Source organism: Amblyomma americanum, chromosome 2 (genome assembly GCF_052857255.1).
Source record: "Amblyomma americanum isolate KBUSLIRL-KWMA chromosome 2, ASM5285725v1, whole genome shotgun sequence".
In the NCBI taxonomy this organism is placed as follows: Eukaryota; Metazoa; Arthropoda; class Arachnida; order Ixodida; family Ixodidae; genus Amblyomma; species Amblyomma americanum.
This window is the reverse complement of record NC_135498.1, coordinates 87853387-87871732: the sequence shown is the minus strand read 5'-3', so window position 1 is coordinate 87871732 and position 18346 is coordinate 87853387. Positions and strand designations below refer to the sequence as shown.

The window sequence follows — 18346 nt, the reverse complement described above, 5'->3', positions numbered from 1 at the left end:
GGTGGTAATCTGATGCATGGCAATGACAACTTACATTTTTTCAGCCACCAGTGAACTTTTCAAACTCATTCACTCAGCTTGTGCACTGTACCTCCTTGGCTGGCATGAAACTGCCTACTGAAGTTCTTGGCTAGTACTATAGAAGACACTTGTGTTAACAGTTGCAGAGCTATCACTTGCAGAACTCACAAAATTTGATGATCCTACTGTCGCACAAGAGCTCCGAGGTTACAATGCATCTTCCTTAGCTTGTGAGCATACACCTTTACACTTGGAAATACATGCGATTTACCACAGTGCTCGCCGTGCATTCCGCAGACAGTGTAGCAAATCCGTGTGCTCATACACTTGAAGCAGAGCCTTGCATACCTTAAACATCTAGACGGTAGTAGTAGAGACAACAGTCTGCTCGTTAGAACACGTGGTTTCGTGGGAGCATCTTCAATTCACGTCAGCGAAGGCATCCCGATCCTGCTATCGAAGAGTATGCTTACAGGCTGTTTGAGAGTTCACTCCTTTCGAGAGTACTTCGAGCATGTATATTGCGCGTGCCTCTGCAAGCGTAGCAGGATGCATGATTGACATGGTGGTACAATAATACCACGTAATAATCTTAATTTCTTGAGTGAAAGAAGGTTGAGGGTGCAGGGAAGAAGTATCCAGGGCTTAGTATTGCAATGTTCTCCATTTATGGCACTGAGGACCTGATCTGCTAGTGTTAGGTAAAAAGACTAGGTTTGGCCACATACCAGGCGATCCATGCCGAAGTGAATACTATTGCAATTAATGCATTATTATAAACAACTATGCAAGCAGCGAGCATTTTCATCGCCACCGCCCAGACCTGTAGCTTGCCTCTGTGCTGTCCTTCGTATTGAAATGATGCAAAGTAACACAGAATGCATATGAAGGTTTTGGATCACAATTAGGGTAAGTTTATTCATCCAAATCAAGTCGATCAGTGTCTGCTGGCGTCAAAAACGGCAGTCATGTCTTTTTATAAATACTGAAAAGAGCACACACACTTTCATTCCAGGGTTGCAATACAAACTTTGTACATCGTGGACCGGGTGAAACAAACACTGAAAGTTTGAGTGTCAATGATTTCCCAAAACACCGGGCACATGTGGCATGTTGACATCGGAACTAGAGCTGTGCATTTGAAAGGTTGTTAGTCTTAAAACTGAACCATGCACATAACAGTGAGAATGTTCATCACATTGCAATGATGCACCTCTTCATGCCACTGCATGGTTGAAGCAGCCAACATAACCTCATCACAGACAACCAAAGGAATTTTCACGGAGGCTTACAGGACAAACGCTGAAGTCTGCACTCAAAAGTTCATGCTGCTTAGAACTGTCCATAGCTGCACAGCCCACAATGAAAAAGATGCCCAAATATTTCCCTCCATTTAAAAGCTTTGCATCTGGCAACGCTGGAAGATCTGAGCATGCGAACACTGTGTGGATCTCCGTTGTCCAAGAACACAAGACCACGTCTTGTTCACATATCTTCACTGCCCGTTGTCTTGTACCCTAATAAGATGTCGATTTCACTTCAGTACTGTAGGAACTAGATGCACAACACAGTTTTCGTGAGACATTTCTGGCATGATGTGTTGAATCTAATCATTTGTGGAGGAGGGGAAATGAGGGACTACACAGTTATTCTTACTGAGCTGTTCCGAGTGATGTGGTAATCGGCGCATTCTTGTTTCAACTGCAGTCCCGTGCCTTAGCATTAAAACAGCCTCAGGACTCCATTCAGTCCCTATAGCTTGTGGGATGGCTTCATTTTAGCATTTGCTGGTGCTCTGCATAAGCATTGCATTGAGCGATCAAGTAAACGCAAAGAAACTTGTGGCAAAAATCAGCAGCTGTTTGCAAGGTGACTGATATCACAAAAGTTGCTCTGATTGCAGGCTCACATTTGAGCATAAATTGGAGGCTACAGCATAATAAAGTGGGCATAGGTCAAGCTTGTGGGCTGATTCAACAGAGACGCAATTTACATGAAGATGGCAGTGATATAATAGACGGCAGTCCTCACATTTTGATTACACTAAAAGAGGTAGGCTGTTTTCAGTCATAAAGTTGAAGCATATTAAATTAGTCCATTATGTCTGTTGACTAGAAACTAGAACAAGAAATGAAACAGCCCATCACAAAACGAATTAAATGAAAAAAAAAAAGCTGGTTATTGTATTCCAAAGCTAAGACTGCTCGATCTGCACCAAGGTGCCAAATTTTTACCTAACATATAAAACCTATTTAACGAAAATGCAAGTATCAATAAAAATCTGATGAACTGCTCACACATAACTTATCACTTTTTCTTATCAACAGCTTATGTTCACCAAAGAGTTGCAAAGGTGGAAGTGCTGACAGTGCAAGTTTGAACAGGGTGATGAAGGAGAGCATCAAATCGCTGACTTGTCTTTGTCTGGGCCCAGAAGAAGATGGCTCCTAAGTCGAAACATTCTTCAGTAAATTGAGGCTCCCTCACACTTGTTCATGTTTGAGCTGTTAAGTTCACTGCTGCAAGTTCAATATGGTGTACAGTTAGTTGTGGCTACAGATGTATGCAGCATAGCGAATACTGACTCAAAGAAAAAATCTTCCAGCATTACTGGCCTGCCTTTTCCTCATCACAGGATATACACACATGGCCTGACAACAGACTCCAACTTTCATTCATAATTCTTTATGTATACCTCCGCTGTGCAAAAAGCTTGCAGAGATACAAAAACCGAATGGGGTTGAAACACTGTACAGTGGACACTTGCATACCACAGTGGCAGTAGCCATAGCTGACCAGACTGGGCACGTCGAGCAGCTTCACATTTGGTCCGTTCAATCTCCACACGTGCAATGTCCAGAATTTCAGCCAGAACTGCACTGTTGCGAGCCAGCGTGGCTAGTGCGGCTGAACTGAAGCAACTTTTATGAAAATCATACAGGGCATCTTCTGTTAAAGCTGCTCTGCGCAAAAAGCATCACAAGCCTTCACAAAATCCCTAAAGCTTATAGCCTGCAGCATGCTATGCCACAGAACATTGGAGAATATGTGACATGAGCAGGAGTTTTGTTGGTAAAACCTGTCACGAGCGGAGAGTACACAACTCTACACAAACGCACACATTGCACATGCAGTCTACAGACACAAAGGGACAATGCTAGTAATACCATCACCGGGCTTAGTACAAAACACGCAAAGTGCAGTACATGTCAACAAACAGGGGCTCCATTGCTTCTACAAGCTGCCTAATAAGCCTCTGTTGTTCCCATTCAGAATGTGTGAAAAAAAAAAGTATGTCTACTACACCAATTGACTTTCCTTTTCACGTTCTGAACAGCAACACATCCAAGCGAGCAGTCTGACATCCTCCGACACACTGCGTGGAAAACAATACATCTTTGTCCTTAAAACCATCACACGACACAGACACGTGCAGAAACTGCGAGCTTTGCGCAAGTGTCTTCCTCAGAGTGCAGCACGAAGACATGCACTCTTGAGTGAATACAGCAAAGCGTGATAAGATTGCTTCTTTCCCAGCCATATTTCAAGGATACACACAAACACACACACAACAGCAGACATTAGGTGAACCTCTATCACAGCCACTGGATATAACGACACACATGAATAAAGCATAGACCGCAATAATGCTCAGTTTGGTACAAGCCTGTAGTGTCTACATCACCTCTGGTACCTTGACGAGTGTGCTGATCACGCTTTCACAACTTCCGGGAATACAGCTAACCGAAATTCGCACATGTGAAGGAAGCGTGCTCACTGGAAGCAAGCGTGTGAAAAACTCAGCAGACACTGAACAAGTCTTGCACGCTAATTTCACTCAATCGCCAAAACCATTGGAGTCAACATTCAGTTTGTCTCTCAGCAGAAAACAACCACTGCTGTCAACCATTCAATGCTTGTCTCGGAGCAGACACAGCAAACAGTTTGCAGCCATTAAGCTGCCCCTAAATCGACACTCATTTTCTTCGGTTCGGACTTCTCCTCTCAGGATGGTCAGCATGCTGAAAACTACAAGGGCACACATCCAGTGCAGTGTGCGCCCAGACACCACTGTAGCACATGTCGTGTTCTCCATTAATTCCATATGTTAGTGCCTTCATCCGAGTGTATTTATGAAATGCTAGTAATAATAATAATAATAATAATTGGTTTTTGGTGGAATGGAAATGGCGCAGTATCTGTCTCATATATCCTTGGACACCTGAACCGCGCCGTAAGGGAAGGGATAAAGGAGGGAGTGAAAGAAGATAGGAACGAATAGGTCCGTAGTGGAGGGCTCCGGAATAATTTCGACCACCTGGGGATCTTTAACGTGCACTGACATCGCACAGCACACGGGCGCCTTAGCGTTTTTCCTCCATAAAAACGCAGCCGCCGCGGTCGGGTTCAAACCCGGGAACTCCGGATCAGTAGTAGAGCGCCCTAACCACTGAGCCACCGCGGCGGGGCAAATGCTAGTATGTCCAATTTTCCTTTTGTTTCATCAGAAATAAAACAATGACATGTTTTGAGGATTCTCCACGACAACACGGTAGAGTGTTAAGATGAAAATAAAAACAAGCGTAGAAGGAAACTGCAGAAATGAGCCATGGGGCCAAAAAATAAAATAAGCAACAGTATGCATTTCAACTACACACTTCTTACGGAGTTAAGGCTCCTGACACATCCAGTTTCTTGTTATTGATATTACAAGCCTCAGACACTTGGCTTTTGTCTTAGACAAGCCAAAGACAAGAGTTGTCGGCCAGTCAACTTAACTAGCCAACACAAGTGCCTTGTGTGCATGCTTACACAGCCTTAAAAAGCGGATGTACACGCACTGCTTTTGAGACACGGCCATCAGTAGCTTCAGTCGAAGTCTTCAACCATCAAGAAACCATGTCCCAAGTGAAAACCCGGACTAGTGCTTCAAGGTATTAAAGCGCATTACCACAACTGCAGTAGCAGTGGATAGTATCAACATGCCTGCAGCAATGGAATTCAACAAACTTATTTTTAAATGCCAGCAGCCTCAACATTGAGAAACGTGACTAGACACACTGCCCACAATCAACACAGGCCACGTAAGATGTGGGACCCAAACCTTGCAGAGAGGGATTTCAGGAAAGAAACAAATGCAGATGCCCCAGTGGTCAAGTCATATTGACCGCCATTCTCCAACAACTGCCTTAAACAAGTATAACTTACCATGCATCATAATTTACCATGTACACACATACCTCAAAGGCCACACACCTCATAGAAATAAGGTGTAAAACAATACCGACAAGAAGCAGCTCTACAAAGACCCCAAGAAGTCGAAAAAAGCATCACAACCTGTGGTTCATTGAAAGAACAGCGTTTGCTTAGTCTACATTGTAATACTGCACCAGTGCTGCTGCATGCGATGAACTAGACAAGAAAATGGTCTCTACAGATTGCTTGTAGATGGCAGCACATGCCGCTGTAGAAACGAGAAAGAAGGTCTGCTGTAAAAAGGTGGCTGAATTTGATTCGTCGGCCAAGGTAGGCAAGTGAATGAGCCTCTACTAGATGTCAATTTCTCCCGCTTTCAAGGCCAAGGTGGCGAGCTTATAAAAAGGACAAAAGCACTTCATTTGGCTTGCAGCCAGTCTAAAATGCAGAGAAATGTAAGTCACATTATTATATCAGCACGCATTTTGTCTTAAATCCAGAATGCTGGCAGTGAAAGTGAGTGCATTTGCATCAAGCACCGCATGTTGCAAGGGTATAAAGAACTAAGACTGGCTTGCAAAGAACTTTAAGCACAGAGAAAACAAGCAACAGCACACAAGGAAAGAGGCGGTCTTCGCTAGATAAGACACACCTGTTTGACATTCAAAACCACGGCGACAGAGTTGCATATTGTAGTCAAGGTAGGAAATGCGGCATCATCAGTGAAAGGTGTATTGTTATGTGTGAACCTTTGCTACTTCTACCTCCACTACTACCTCTACTATCGAACAAATGAGATGTACAGCTGCTGCACAAAAATCATTTCACCAACAGCGTTAATCAAAACCTGTATGCAGAGTTTTGCAAGAAAATCTACACTAGGCCTTTTAGAGGCGTACTATTAGGTTCCAGAAAATTGCCACTGCCTTAACGTTTCCTTCTTGCACCAAATGCCATGACAGCAGCCAGAACATTCAACTGCACGTGTGAGACCAGGTGACCAGAGCCTAGCTGGATGCCAAGTCACTTGAACGTGCTGAAAAGTCATGCCACCAAGCTTAGTCATTTGTATGCAGCACCTCAAATATATGCACGCATGCTTGTACATGAAAATCCTCAACGAGAATGTCAAAGTAGGCTCACTCCCTGCTGCCCTTTTGTTGGTTGCTGGTGTCCAGATACAATTCACTACATGACCTCAGACAGACAAACCCAAAGTTAGAGCTGCTTAATGCACGTATCTTAACATTGCACACTTTCGTGGCTGTTTGAGGCAAAAAGTGTTTGGTACGCAACGAAATGGTACCCTTTTTCTTTATCTTGCAGTTGTGCCAAGTACTGCAACTCTTGCAGACAATACACATGCGTTCATCCGCACACATCGCTGTACAACCCAGCATTCAGTTTTGCTTACCCTAGCTGTTGACAGTGTCCGAGGGTGGTGCTATATTTTTGGTTAGCTGCAAACTAAAGTAAGGCCACTCATGTGCTGTCCCGCAGAAGTCGGAGTGACTTAACAGGTTATACCATATCTTTGCATAGGGCACCTGTGATCTAGCAGCTTGCTCCAATTTCAAAGACCTCGCTCCAGCCAAACCACAAACAAGAGCCCACCTCATTGCAAACATTCAAACACAACACTCGGTCCACAGTGAAAGGGAAATGGTTCCACTGCATCCATGATGTGTGTCGCACGGACGCCAAGCAAATCGTCACGAACACGTTGCAAACACATCACGAACATGTCACGGGGAATGCCAGTTTCACAAAAGAGGACGTATCTATGCTCCTGGGACTGCACTTCACTGCTCGAGTTAGTTTTGTCGTTGGTTGTAGTCTCCTCCTTGTGCACAGCAGGAGCAGTGGTGAGTCTACTGATCATATGCACGCAGGTCACACTACGTCACACTCCAGGCATGCTACGAGGATAAGGACCACTGTGCTGGTGGCCGTGGCAGGCATCTGTGCCGTGCTCTATGCAGTTTGCCACGGCTCCATCCAGTTATTGCCGCATTACTGCACATTCTGGTATCAATCTTTGAGTGAAGAAGAACTTGGTCGTTTTTAGTGCATCTAATTGTTATGCATACTATCTAAAAGAGAAAACTGAACCCTTTTGCAGTAGAGATTATGTTTGCAGTAAATAAAAAATGATGACAGTGGCAGCATCACATGCGATATCAGGCAATTAGGCTTAGTTGCATCAAACCAGATGTAATAAAGATACCCTCATAAGAAATGAACACTGGCACTCCTTTGTGGCTTAATTAACCAACAAACTGATAGCAACCACTCAGGCCTCTAGACTACCCAAAACCTTTAGGGCCATCACTGAAATAGTCCTGATCACTCCTTGAATGAACAAGTTTTAATTCGAGTATGAATATGACACACAGTTCGCTGCTGTTGGATTTGCTCCCCGAAATCTGCACAATGCCAATTTCATGCTAAAATAGCTGCACGCACAACTGCCATTTAGAGCCTTCCGTTTTTATTCATCACCCATATTAATGCCAGATACCTTCATGTGGACCACTGCACTGTCAAATTTGTGTTTTCTTATATTAACGGGTGTAACATCTGCTCTACATGCTGTTTTTACAAGTTACGGATTTTCGCGGCCCCCCCCACCATGCTTTATAAGTGGTCTACACAGTGGATCATATGGATATATATGGGGCACTAATATGGATCATATGTGGAGGTTTTGACAAGAGCTTTTTGACAAATGAGCTGCAGAAAAGCTATTTTGTAAGTGTTGTGCACTAAATTGACATTCACAGGAAATTTGTCAATTTATCACGTAACATTTCTAAAAGATCATGTACCAACCAATCAAAGTCCTAAGAAAAGCTAGACCCCAGCACACGACGGCCACAACATTTCTAAGGCTGCAACATTGTGTTATCAATCATGACATTACAAAAGAAGCTTTGAGCTAATTCAAAGTAATCCATGGTAAATGCGCGCAGTTCAGCGTAATTTCAATTCAAATGAACCACGACCTGAATGGAGGGGGAAACTGAACTGAGCATGGCACAAACAGTAAAGAACAGATAGCAAGAGTCTCACTAAATACTCATCACTGTACATTTCCTATGAATCCATATGCTTATACTGTGTTCAGGTACCGAGATGTCAGTTCGGATCTTTTTTTCTAGTTAGCACTTGTAAGTTAATGCAATGTTCACCAACATTGCTCTTAACTTAATCTTGCCATGATAGGAGAAGTATAAGAGTAGTATGTATAGAAACAGAGATTATGTGAAACAACTGCCAATAAGCTATAATTGCTACGAGGGCAGCACTGCATAAAGATTTTCCGCCCCTGCAAATGCTAACCATGAGGTTGCTGCAAACAGATTTCATGAAAGCAGATCAATCGTGTACATTTTGCTCGGCCAGCTTCTAAATGTGGAACAAACAGAAAGTGGTTCAGGAAACACACTGCGCTTGTCTAGATTCCTTTGGGACTGCAATCAATGCTGTATGATTACATGGCCAGCACAGCAAGATTTTGAATAGGAAAGCTTTGCTGCCTCTCAAGCAAAGGAAAGATGCCAACTTTAATGATGCATATGTAAAGTGAGTATGTACAGAAAAAATAGGAAGGTTGAACAACAATGTTCACATGTGTTGGAACAGCAAGCACATGCCAGAATAATTGTCTTCACATTATTCCAGGGCACAAAAAAAAATAAAACTAGGTTGAAATGGAATGTAAGAAATGTTCCAACACAGAATTACTAATGCAAAAAAAAAAAAAAATAGTCCAGGCAATGCACAGTATACTGCTGAAGCAGAAAAGTAAGAACAACAGAAAGTAAAGAAAAGAAAGCAACAGTGCCACATTACAACAATGCTGCATAAATTTGCTGTAGTCGCAACAAATAATATTATGTGCACTATACTGCAAACTTTTCTTTCAACTGAGATTTCTTGTCTCCTCAGGTCTCTCATGAAACTCCAAATGTGAATTAATCAGTAATAATAAAAAAGAATTTTTAGTCATCACTGACAACCCTAGCAGGAATTACCTGGAGACGCTAGAAAAAAATGGAGGATGACAAAAAAAAAAAAATTTTTTTTCATTCACGTGAACCAAGATTAGGTATAAATCTAAAAAACACTTTGCTAACACAGGTTGTCATGTATAAAGACTGAATAATGCAACTATTCCAGCGCCAGAGCAGTGAACAATCTCATTCTCTGAGAGTACCTCACTCGAAGCTCACCCTCATTAAGAGCCAAGAAAAATCCCTGTTGGCTGTTTAACTGTCAACGTGCTCACTCACCAGGCACCTCCCCTGTACTAGTCCTGACAATAGGAAATGGGCATCGGCTTCATCGTACACTTTGCCGTGAGAACGCACAGATGCATATTTGAAACACACACCAAGTGCAAGGTGACCACACTACACCAGTGCAAGAACGTGCCTCTAGGCAAAACTACACAGAAGAAAGCATTCACAAGGCGTGTGAAGCATCTCTTCTCAGTTATTGTGCAACCACTCTTTGACACTGCTAACGGCTGTACACTCACTGCATGCCAAAACAACTGACACACCCTGCAAGGCATTTACCTGCTCTGAAGTGTAAACAGGGCCCCCTGCAGAAAAAGTGCATGACAGGATTCTGTAATGTGGAACACGCAGAATGATCACATGTGATGATATATGAGACTGAAAAAAAAAAAAGTGACACATCAATGTTCTAAGCACCCCGATTGAGAAAGCTCTCCGCACTCAAAGGAGCGCGCAGAGGGCAGTGCCACACCACCTCCACATCGCATCGCTGCTGCAGCTTGACTTGGAAAAGGCAGTGAACAATGTGCAAGAACATTGACTCTAGGAAAATAAAGAAAGAGTGGAGGCAACACTCCCAAAGCATGACAGTCCAGATGCTGCTGCGGCCTTGTGCCTCAGGGCTCAGAGGTGGCACCGATGACGGAAGCAAACGATGTTGAGTTGCCGCGCTCCAGCACGGGGCAGTCCAGCACAGCAGCACCTACACTGCTCCGCCGGAGCATCATGGCAGTGACGAGCATCCACTTGTTGTGTCGTGGGTCGTAGCGCTCAACAGTGTTGAGGCTTGAGCTGCCGTCGTTGCCACCGACGGCATACAGGAAGCCGTCGGCTTGGACCACCTCGTGAGTTGTCCTGCACGAAACGGACATGAGGCCTCTGTTTAGAGAGGGCCTAACACTAGTGTCTTGACAAGGCATGAAATTAAATTGAGGATATCACAGCGATCTACGCAAAGAAAAATGATCGGTGCAACATTTAGGGACAGTATGGGAACAGGGTGGGTAAAGGAACAAATGTATGTAGGCTAATTATACCCTAATCGAAATCAAGAGGAAATGGACATGGGCAGGGAATGCAGTGCGAAGAGAAGATAACAGCTTTGGGCAGAGTGGATTCCCAAAAAAGGCAAACATAGAAGATGGGGCAGAGTCACGTGGACGGATGAGGTCAGGATGTTTGTCAAGACAACGTGGCCGCAACTAGAACAGGGCAGGTTTAATAGGAGACCAGTGCAAGAGGCCTCTGCCGTAGCGTATGCGCAGCTGAGTCAATGATGATGGTGACGGAAGGGTCAGGAACAATCAGCACAAGGTCGCAGCAGTCGGTTCTCAAGGCGGCTGTTGCTTCCATACCTGCGCGAATGCATGGAGCCCACGTGGTCCCACATGTTGGCGGCCAGGTCAAAGCGCTCGGCGCTGCTGAGGCAGAGGCTGCCGTCATTGCCGCCCACCGCGTAGAGGGCCCGGTCAAGGACGGCCACCCCGCAGCTGTTGCGCCGGCTGTGCATCGACGGCAGCAGCCGCCAGCGGCCCTCCCGCGGGTCCAGTCGCTCCACCGACGACTGGTAGTTAGCGCCGTCATGGCCGCCCACCGCATATATGCAGTCCTCTGCGTGTGTGATGGGGTACGCATTCATTATGGGTGTCCATGCTCAATGGAAGCAGTGGCTATGGCAGCTTAATATTTATGCTAAATAAGGGCACGCAGCTTTCAGGCGCATTCACACTTGCAAGTTATGAAGGGCGTGTGAACGGCAGCAACTTTCGACTAAGGAGCAGGTTGACAACGGCAATGTGACCTGCAGGTTGCTTTCCCGAGTTGTCTCACCAACAATTAGTTAAGCAGTTTTTGACTCGGAGTTGCAAGGCAGAGAAATTGAGCAGTTTGCCCGCTACTTGATTTTCCATGTGTATTCACAGATGCATTTACATTTAAGAGTTTCAGAGGTTATGAGACTATTTTTGTCGAAAATAGACTGCCGCAGGAAGGCCACATGGTACTCAACTTTCCAACCTTGCGACCCTGAGTTGCAAACTCATAAAACCAATCATCAGAGCCTTAGAAGTGATGCAAAACTTTCTCCGTATCTGTCTTGTTGTCGGAAACAGCCAAGACCAACAACTGTCATCCAGAGTTTTATTTGACTAGAAAGCGACCTGCACAGGTCATGCTTGCAAGTGCGACCATCGCTACTGTCAATAGGCTCCTCGATCAAAAATCACAGCTGGCACACATGCCCTTCGTAACTTGCAAGTGTAAATGCATACATACAGCAACAGCTGCAACAGAAAGCTTTTCTGGGGTTTACATGCAACTTTGAGCCCTTCTTGCAGCAGCACATCATAACTGAAAAATTTAGATGTAATAGTGCACAGTGCATCGCCTGTAAGGCCTATGTGATTATCAGCAGTATTTGCCAGGGTATCATTTTCACGTAATACACTGCCATTCACTGCCGTTAGAAATCTACTGCCCATAGAAACAAATGAGAAGTGGTCATAACCAGAGATGTGCGAACAGAAAATTTTTTGTTGCAAAGCGAATACGAATAATACAAACTGATTGCGAGCCGACTACTTTCGACGAACACTTCGAAAATTTCGAGTATCATACACGTAGTTCATTGTTTTCAGCTTGTGAGGCCTACACACCTGTGAGGCCTACTGGTCATTTAATAAGAGAGGGGAATTCATGTAGTAATAATAGTAATACACTTTATTTTATAGACTGTAGTGCCTTATTTACAAGTTCTTTGAATGCCATAATCATGTACAGTGAAAAAAAGTAACATCACAGTAACATGACAAAGAAGCATAAAGGGCCTCAGAAAGGAGATGTTAAAGAACGCTACTTCACAAATATCTAACAGCAAGAATTTTTAAATGTGTTTTGTGGAAGATGAATTATATACAGTCAAAATTTGAACTTCCGCGTCTTCTCGCCTTTCCCCCTCCTCTCATCAATTTTCGCTCGCCAAAATGCACCCACTCGGCCCCTTCCCTACTTCCTCCGGCTGCTGGCGCAAGCGGAGTGGCCGTGGCTGTGCTAGCTGCACGACGTCTGAAAGAATTTGGCGCAGTGAACCAATGATTATCCCCGGCTGGTGACGTCACTTGCAAGACGTGACGTTGTATGCCAGGTTTCGCGTGAAAGCCCGGCACCGCACTGCCGCGAGGTGCGAAAGCGGGAATTTTTAAAAATATGTTGTAAATTTCCCACTCGCTTTTGAGGTCTCGTACGCGGCATGGATGCTTGGTGGCCTGTACTTCACATAGTGCAAGCATTTTACAGCCAAGCCAGAACACCCCTTTCTGTGGCCCTTCAATGACTGCTGTCATGTAGCATTAAAGGTGCACTAAAGAGGAATCTGAACATGTCCTTTTACCACAGGAACTCTATCTACCCGTTCCGAGCATTCTGAGAAACTTCGAATTATTATTATCCTGTGCAGCTGATTTCCCTAATTTAAATCGGATTAAACGTCCCAGCTCCGGCTTTTTTTTTTTAAACTCAACCCTGAAGGTAGGAGTCAACCAACGCGTGGAGTACCTCTCAGACAGTCCCGTGGTGGCTTGCCGCTCTGCCATCGGCAGAGTGATACGTAAACCAAAGAGTCCACGCATATTTTTATTTCCGTGGGCCCACTCTGCAGCTATGTTGTCTGCGACTGAAACTACTTATTCACAGAAACCTATAACAAAATAAAAGCGAAAAAGAAGCCGCCACGGGACTGCTTGAAAGGCACTCCACGCGTTGGCCGACTCCTCCTACCTTCAGCATTGAGTTAAAAAAAAAAAATGCGGGAGCCGGGACGTTTAATCCAGTTTAAATTAGGGAAATCGGCTACACAGGACAATAATTCGAAGTTTCTAAGAATGCTCGGAACGTGTAGATCGAGTTCCCGTGGTAAAAAGACGAGTTCAGAATCATGCTTAGTGCACCTTTAAGGGTTTCGAAGGTGAAATTTTTATTTTCTGGCATAGGGTGATGAAATTTGACAAACTGATTGGGATATGCACTAAATGAAGAATAAAAAATTCTCGCTCTCATATCTTCAGCAGTTTTGACACTATAAATTTTTGTGTTTCATTGCTATATCAAACGTGCATAAAGCCTGGCGTGGCGACAAAACATGGTAGGAGCCTAGAGTCACTCTTAAATTTTAGCCAAAGGAATGGTTCGTGCAGTGACATTCTCCAAATAATTTTATCAACCTCAGTTTTTTCTACACAGAACATTATATACATGCTCGCATAATGCACCCATTACCGTCACATCAAATTAAGAACACAGTGAAAAAATGAGAAAGTAATTCAGAAAGATTGGAACATCACTGCATAAAAAATTTATCAATTAAGGAATACAATGCAACAAACCACATGACAATCCATGAAGCCATTGTTGCGCCATGCTTTCTGCAAGCAGTGCAGTCAGGTCAAAAAATATGAGAAAACTGACATTTTCACAGAAATTTCAGCCAATTCTTTCTAACTAGGGTGCCTAGAATCACAAAGAAACTTGTTGCAAAGTCACTTCTGGGCTGTTTTCGGGAAAAACCTTTTGGGATACAGTAAGAAAGACCTTATAGATACGAAAGCTAGTGCTAAAATTTGATTTTGTTCGAGATTTTTGCGATCTGAAAGCCACATCTCCCCTTAATGGTAAAGTGGACAGATACTTCCTTACTGGAGGAGTGACCTCGATAGTCAATTATTTGGATGGGCAAGGTGCATGGCCCTGGTGCTAATATGCTATAAAACGGCTCGCGAAACTGACGCAAGATCAGCAACTTGAGCGGGAACTATCCCGTCCACACTCACTCGCGACACCTTATGACAAAGAGCCGACTGTGGAATGCTTCCTCAAATGCAGCGTTCATGACCTTTGTAGCCCGTTTAGCCCCCGTATGTTAATTTTGCTGCACTGCAAGCCCTGTGATGGGCCCAAACACTGCTGTGAACCAAAGGTATCATAATGCAACAAACCCCAGTTTGCAGGCTGTGCTGCACACAGTGCGGTTGTGTGGGCTTTGAGCCCGATGTTTCGGTTGTAGGCGTTTTTCTTGTCCTTTGCGGCCTAAGATGGGCTGTTTCTAGGCTAGAACTAACAAAAATTGAGAACTATCAATGCAGTCGCAGTTAAAAAAGCGCAGCAGCACATGCGGGCTGCAACTCCACCTTTCCGCCATCCTCGACAAGCTGAGCCACTTCCGTGGTCACCGAGTATCTTATTGTAGTGACCTAAACACGAGAGGATTGCTGCCAGTTAGGTTCACAGCCAGTTGTCGACGGCAACGCAGCAGGCGCTGACTTCGTTTTCCGATCTGCAGGTGCGCAGTGGCTTTCAGTGGCCATCAGTGCACTTAATTTAGGCACGGGTTAGCATTACCACATGCTGGCAGTCTCCACGAGGAAGGACCAAATGAACTTGCGAAAAGTGCAAGATTCTACCTCTTGGAAATTTTACGATGTTTCGCCACAAGTTTAGATGAACAAGAAATTCATAATTTCCGAATGTTTCGTTAGAACAATGACTGTGTGGTGCGAATCGATTAGTAAATGCTATTTGCAAACTATTCGAAGTTTCGAATATTTGCACACACCTAGTAATAATGAATCGAGATGTAACAGGTTCTCCTGCTTTCGAGCACACGAGCTCCCACCCCATCGTTATCAGCCCAAAAAGTATCTCATAAAGCAGAAAAAAAAACGAGTAAAAGTACAAGTTTTACATTTTATCATCTTGCTATTCTTACCTCTTGTTGCTCAAAAGAAAAGAGCTCGTTCATGCTGTTACCATATGTCAAGACGCAAGATCAACTAGAATGTCTTGCACGCTAACGGCCCTCATACAGTTATCACCGAAAAAGAGAAAAGTGGTCAGGCATGCAGCGGCAGAGGACGCACCAAGGACAGTGAGGCGGCAGTAGCGGCGACGGTACTCCATGGCAGCCACCGAGGTCCAGGCTCCGACGAGTGGGTCAAACTGCTCGACACTGCTAAGGCAGGAGGCTCCGTCATAGCCACCGGCTACATAGATGAGGCCTCGCAGGGCACCCACCCCCAAGCAGCTGCGCCGGCTGCCCAGTCCCGGCAGCAGCGACCATGCGTTGCGCACGGGGTCGTAGCACTCCACAGACGACAGGTCCCGCGTCCCATCAAAGCTGTGCGTCAAGGAAGGGACAAGGAGATTGACGCACTTCAACTGCTGCGTCAGTCTATTGGTTGTTAGCCCACCAGTGACCTCCATATAAGTCACCAACCGTTTCCTGAACAAACCAACCACTGATGATTATGGGGTTTAACGTCCCAAAGCAACTCATGCTATGAGGGACGCCATAGTGAAGGGCTCTGGAAATTTCGACCACCTGGGGTTCTTTCAACGTGCACTGACATCACACAGTACACGAGCCTCTAGAATTTCGCCTCCATCGAAATTCGACCACGGCGGCTGGGATTGAACCCGCGTCTTTCGGGTCAGCGGGCGAGCCCCATAACCACTGAGCCACCGCAGCGGCACCCAACCACTGATGAGCTGGCCACACAGCCGGCTAAGCACCTGAACTTACCATATAATCTCATGTAAGGGCCGTGCCAGTGTATGGACCGCACCCCAGGTTTTGGACAAGGTAATTAAGAAAAAATATGGTTATATGTTTATTTTAAATTTGTGATGGGCCGCACCTCCAAATTTCGAACACGAATTTTTTTTTTTTTTTAAAGTGCGGCCCTTACATGAGTTTATATGGTATATCAGATGGCAAATTCATCAATCAGCTAACCAGGCACATTACCATCTACATGTCCAGTCAATGAGTCTAAACTTAAGCTGTTCAATGGGATGTCTGACCTTAAATTATTTTAGCCCACTAAATTGCTGCTTCAAAGGCTGATCACATGGCGATTCACCCAAGCAAGGCATCGCATACAGGGTTTTTGCAGCAGAATCAAAAAGAGCTACCAATAATTCATTCTGAATCATTTACTTTTGATCTTATTCCTCAATTTAACAAGGCCAGTGATAGATTTTTCTTCTGTCATAATGCTTCCTTTCCACAAATATCACATAATTTTGTTTTCTCATTTCAGCAAAGTATGCTTGTAGCAAAATGCTGAAGCGCAGTAGAACTTCAATTCCATCTCGAATAGAACCAAAAATGTATTCGAATCATAAGGAGATCGAAATAAGAGCAGAGAGGTCAAGCACTCCTAATCTATAAATGGGATTTATAAAAGAAATTTAACCCGCATATTTTACGCTCCCTGCTGCGCAAGCACACCAGCATGCATGAAGGGTGCATGCAGGGCAGACTTGAGAAAATCTGCGTGACTGCATCACCATGTGCGGCTGCGAAAAGTGAGTGACATTAAAAAAAAAAGTAACTCGTTTGTAAATTGGTTCTGGTAAAGAAGAGTCAACTACACTCCGTTTACGCAGCTCACTAGCGCTGGCGGTCACTTTCCTGGAAGAACAGCTGCGAGAGCAAACTTACGGTAACCTTCGGAGTGTGTGTCGCACCATAATTTGAAACTACCTAACCATTGGCTGTTATGTTTGCTCCTACTCAGCTGGGCCGCATGCAAGGGTGCAGTTTTATTTGCTACCATTGTGCCTCTGAGTGCTGGCTTTGCAATTGTACCATTCCTCATTTACTGCTTCGAGCTGCACACGTGCCATCAAGCGAGGAACTACATCATGTGGGTCTGAGGCGGGCACAGGGGCTATGCATCCACTTATATTTGGAGTCAAATTTTTTTGGGGCAGTGAAAGGCACAAGTTTCAAGGTCGACTTATAGGTAACAATAGTATATCGTACACAATATACACTATGACCACTGCAAGGTTTTTTAGGACGTGTAGCGAAATCTCCTCGTAATTTGCACAACCCCTCTTTGCAACCTTAATTTCAAAAAAAAAAAAGTGTGCAAATTACGTGACTAAATACAGTCATTGCCAGATACAGCAAAGATAACTGGCATATATGCATTAATGCCCTGACAACCAATTTCAACAAAATTAAGTGCTGCACCGTTTGGCCATTGTCTACTGCAGCGACATGCAGGTGAGTGGTCACGCAGTGAGAGAGCCACTCACCCGCCGATGGCGTAGAGCATCCGGTTGAGTGCTGTGATGCCAGCCCGAGACCTCCTGTGGATGGTGGGAGCAAAGGAGCTCCAGCGGTCTGTGCGGGGATTGTAGTACTCGCACTCACTGTGGATGGCAAAGAGCGAGCCTCCACCTGAGGGGAAAAAGGACACCCAGGGACAGGTGTGAACTCGCATGTGCATGACTGCTCCCTTCCCACTGAAGTTCTTTTGCAGCTTAGCGTTTCTGAACTTAAAAGATTAACAAATATGGCCTTTAGTTCGCCACAAAACTACCTGTAATATGTCACAACCAACAGTGGTGGCTCACCGACAGCGAACAGGTAGGAGCGGAGCCCCTCGGGCCTCCGGTGGGAGGTGCGTGGCCCCGCCATGGCGGCACGCCGCTCAGGCATCAGGTGATAGCACATTGCTTCAATCAGCAAGTCTTTGCTCTCCTCGCTCGAGCGGACCAATGGCTCCTCACCCACTTTGGAGAGCAGAAACTCTCGCCGCATGAGTGGTAGGCGGCAGTGTTGCAGGAGCTGGCATTACAGAAATGGAAGCATCTCAGCACCCATCGTCAGCATTGTCAGTGTTTACTCACACATGCCTAATTTGACCTGCTTTTTTCACAATCGCTCTGTCCGAACTCAAGGTTCAACCAATATAAGTCAAGGCCAAGGCAAGGCATAAACCTGGCTACAAGTGCAGAAAAGAGAATAATGCATATAATGC

At 44.9% G+C, this 18346-nt stretch overlaps 1 protein-coding gene across 5 annotated transcripts in view; it reads right to left on the bottom strand.

Moving 5' to 3' along the window:
- Positions 1-910: 910 nt before the first annotated feature.
- The window catches only part of LOC144121563 (kelch-like protein 17), a 74267-nt gene continuing 56831 nt past the window's right edge, over positions 911-18346 (bottom strand). For 4 of the 5 annotated variants that reach the window (XM_077654838.1, XM_077654837.1, XM_077654836.1 and 1 more), the window contains 5 exons: positions 17940-18153; positions 17619-17763; positions 15431-15687; positions 10877-11132; positions 911-10376 (listed from right to left, as the gene is read on the bottom strand). In XM_077654838.1, coding sequence (XP_077510964.1) covers positions 10139-10376; positions 10877-11132; positions 15431-15687; positions 17619-17763; positions 17940-18153 — 1110 coding nt within the window. In that variant the 3' untranslated portion in view covers positions 911-10138. The remainder of the gene's footprint in view (positions 10377-10876; positions 11133-15430; positions 15688-17618; positions 17764-17939; positions 18154-18346) is intronic. The other variant, XR_013312642.1, reaches the window with a different exon arrangement.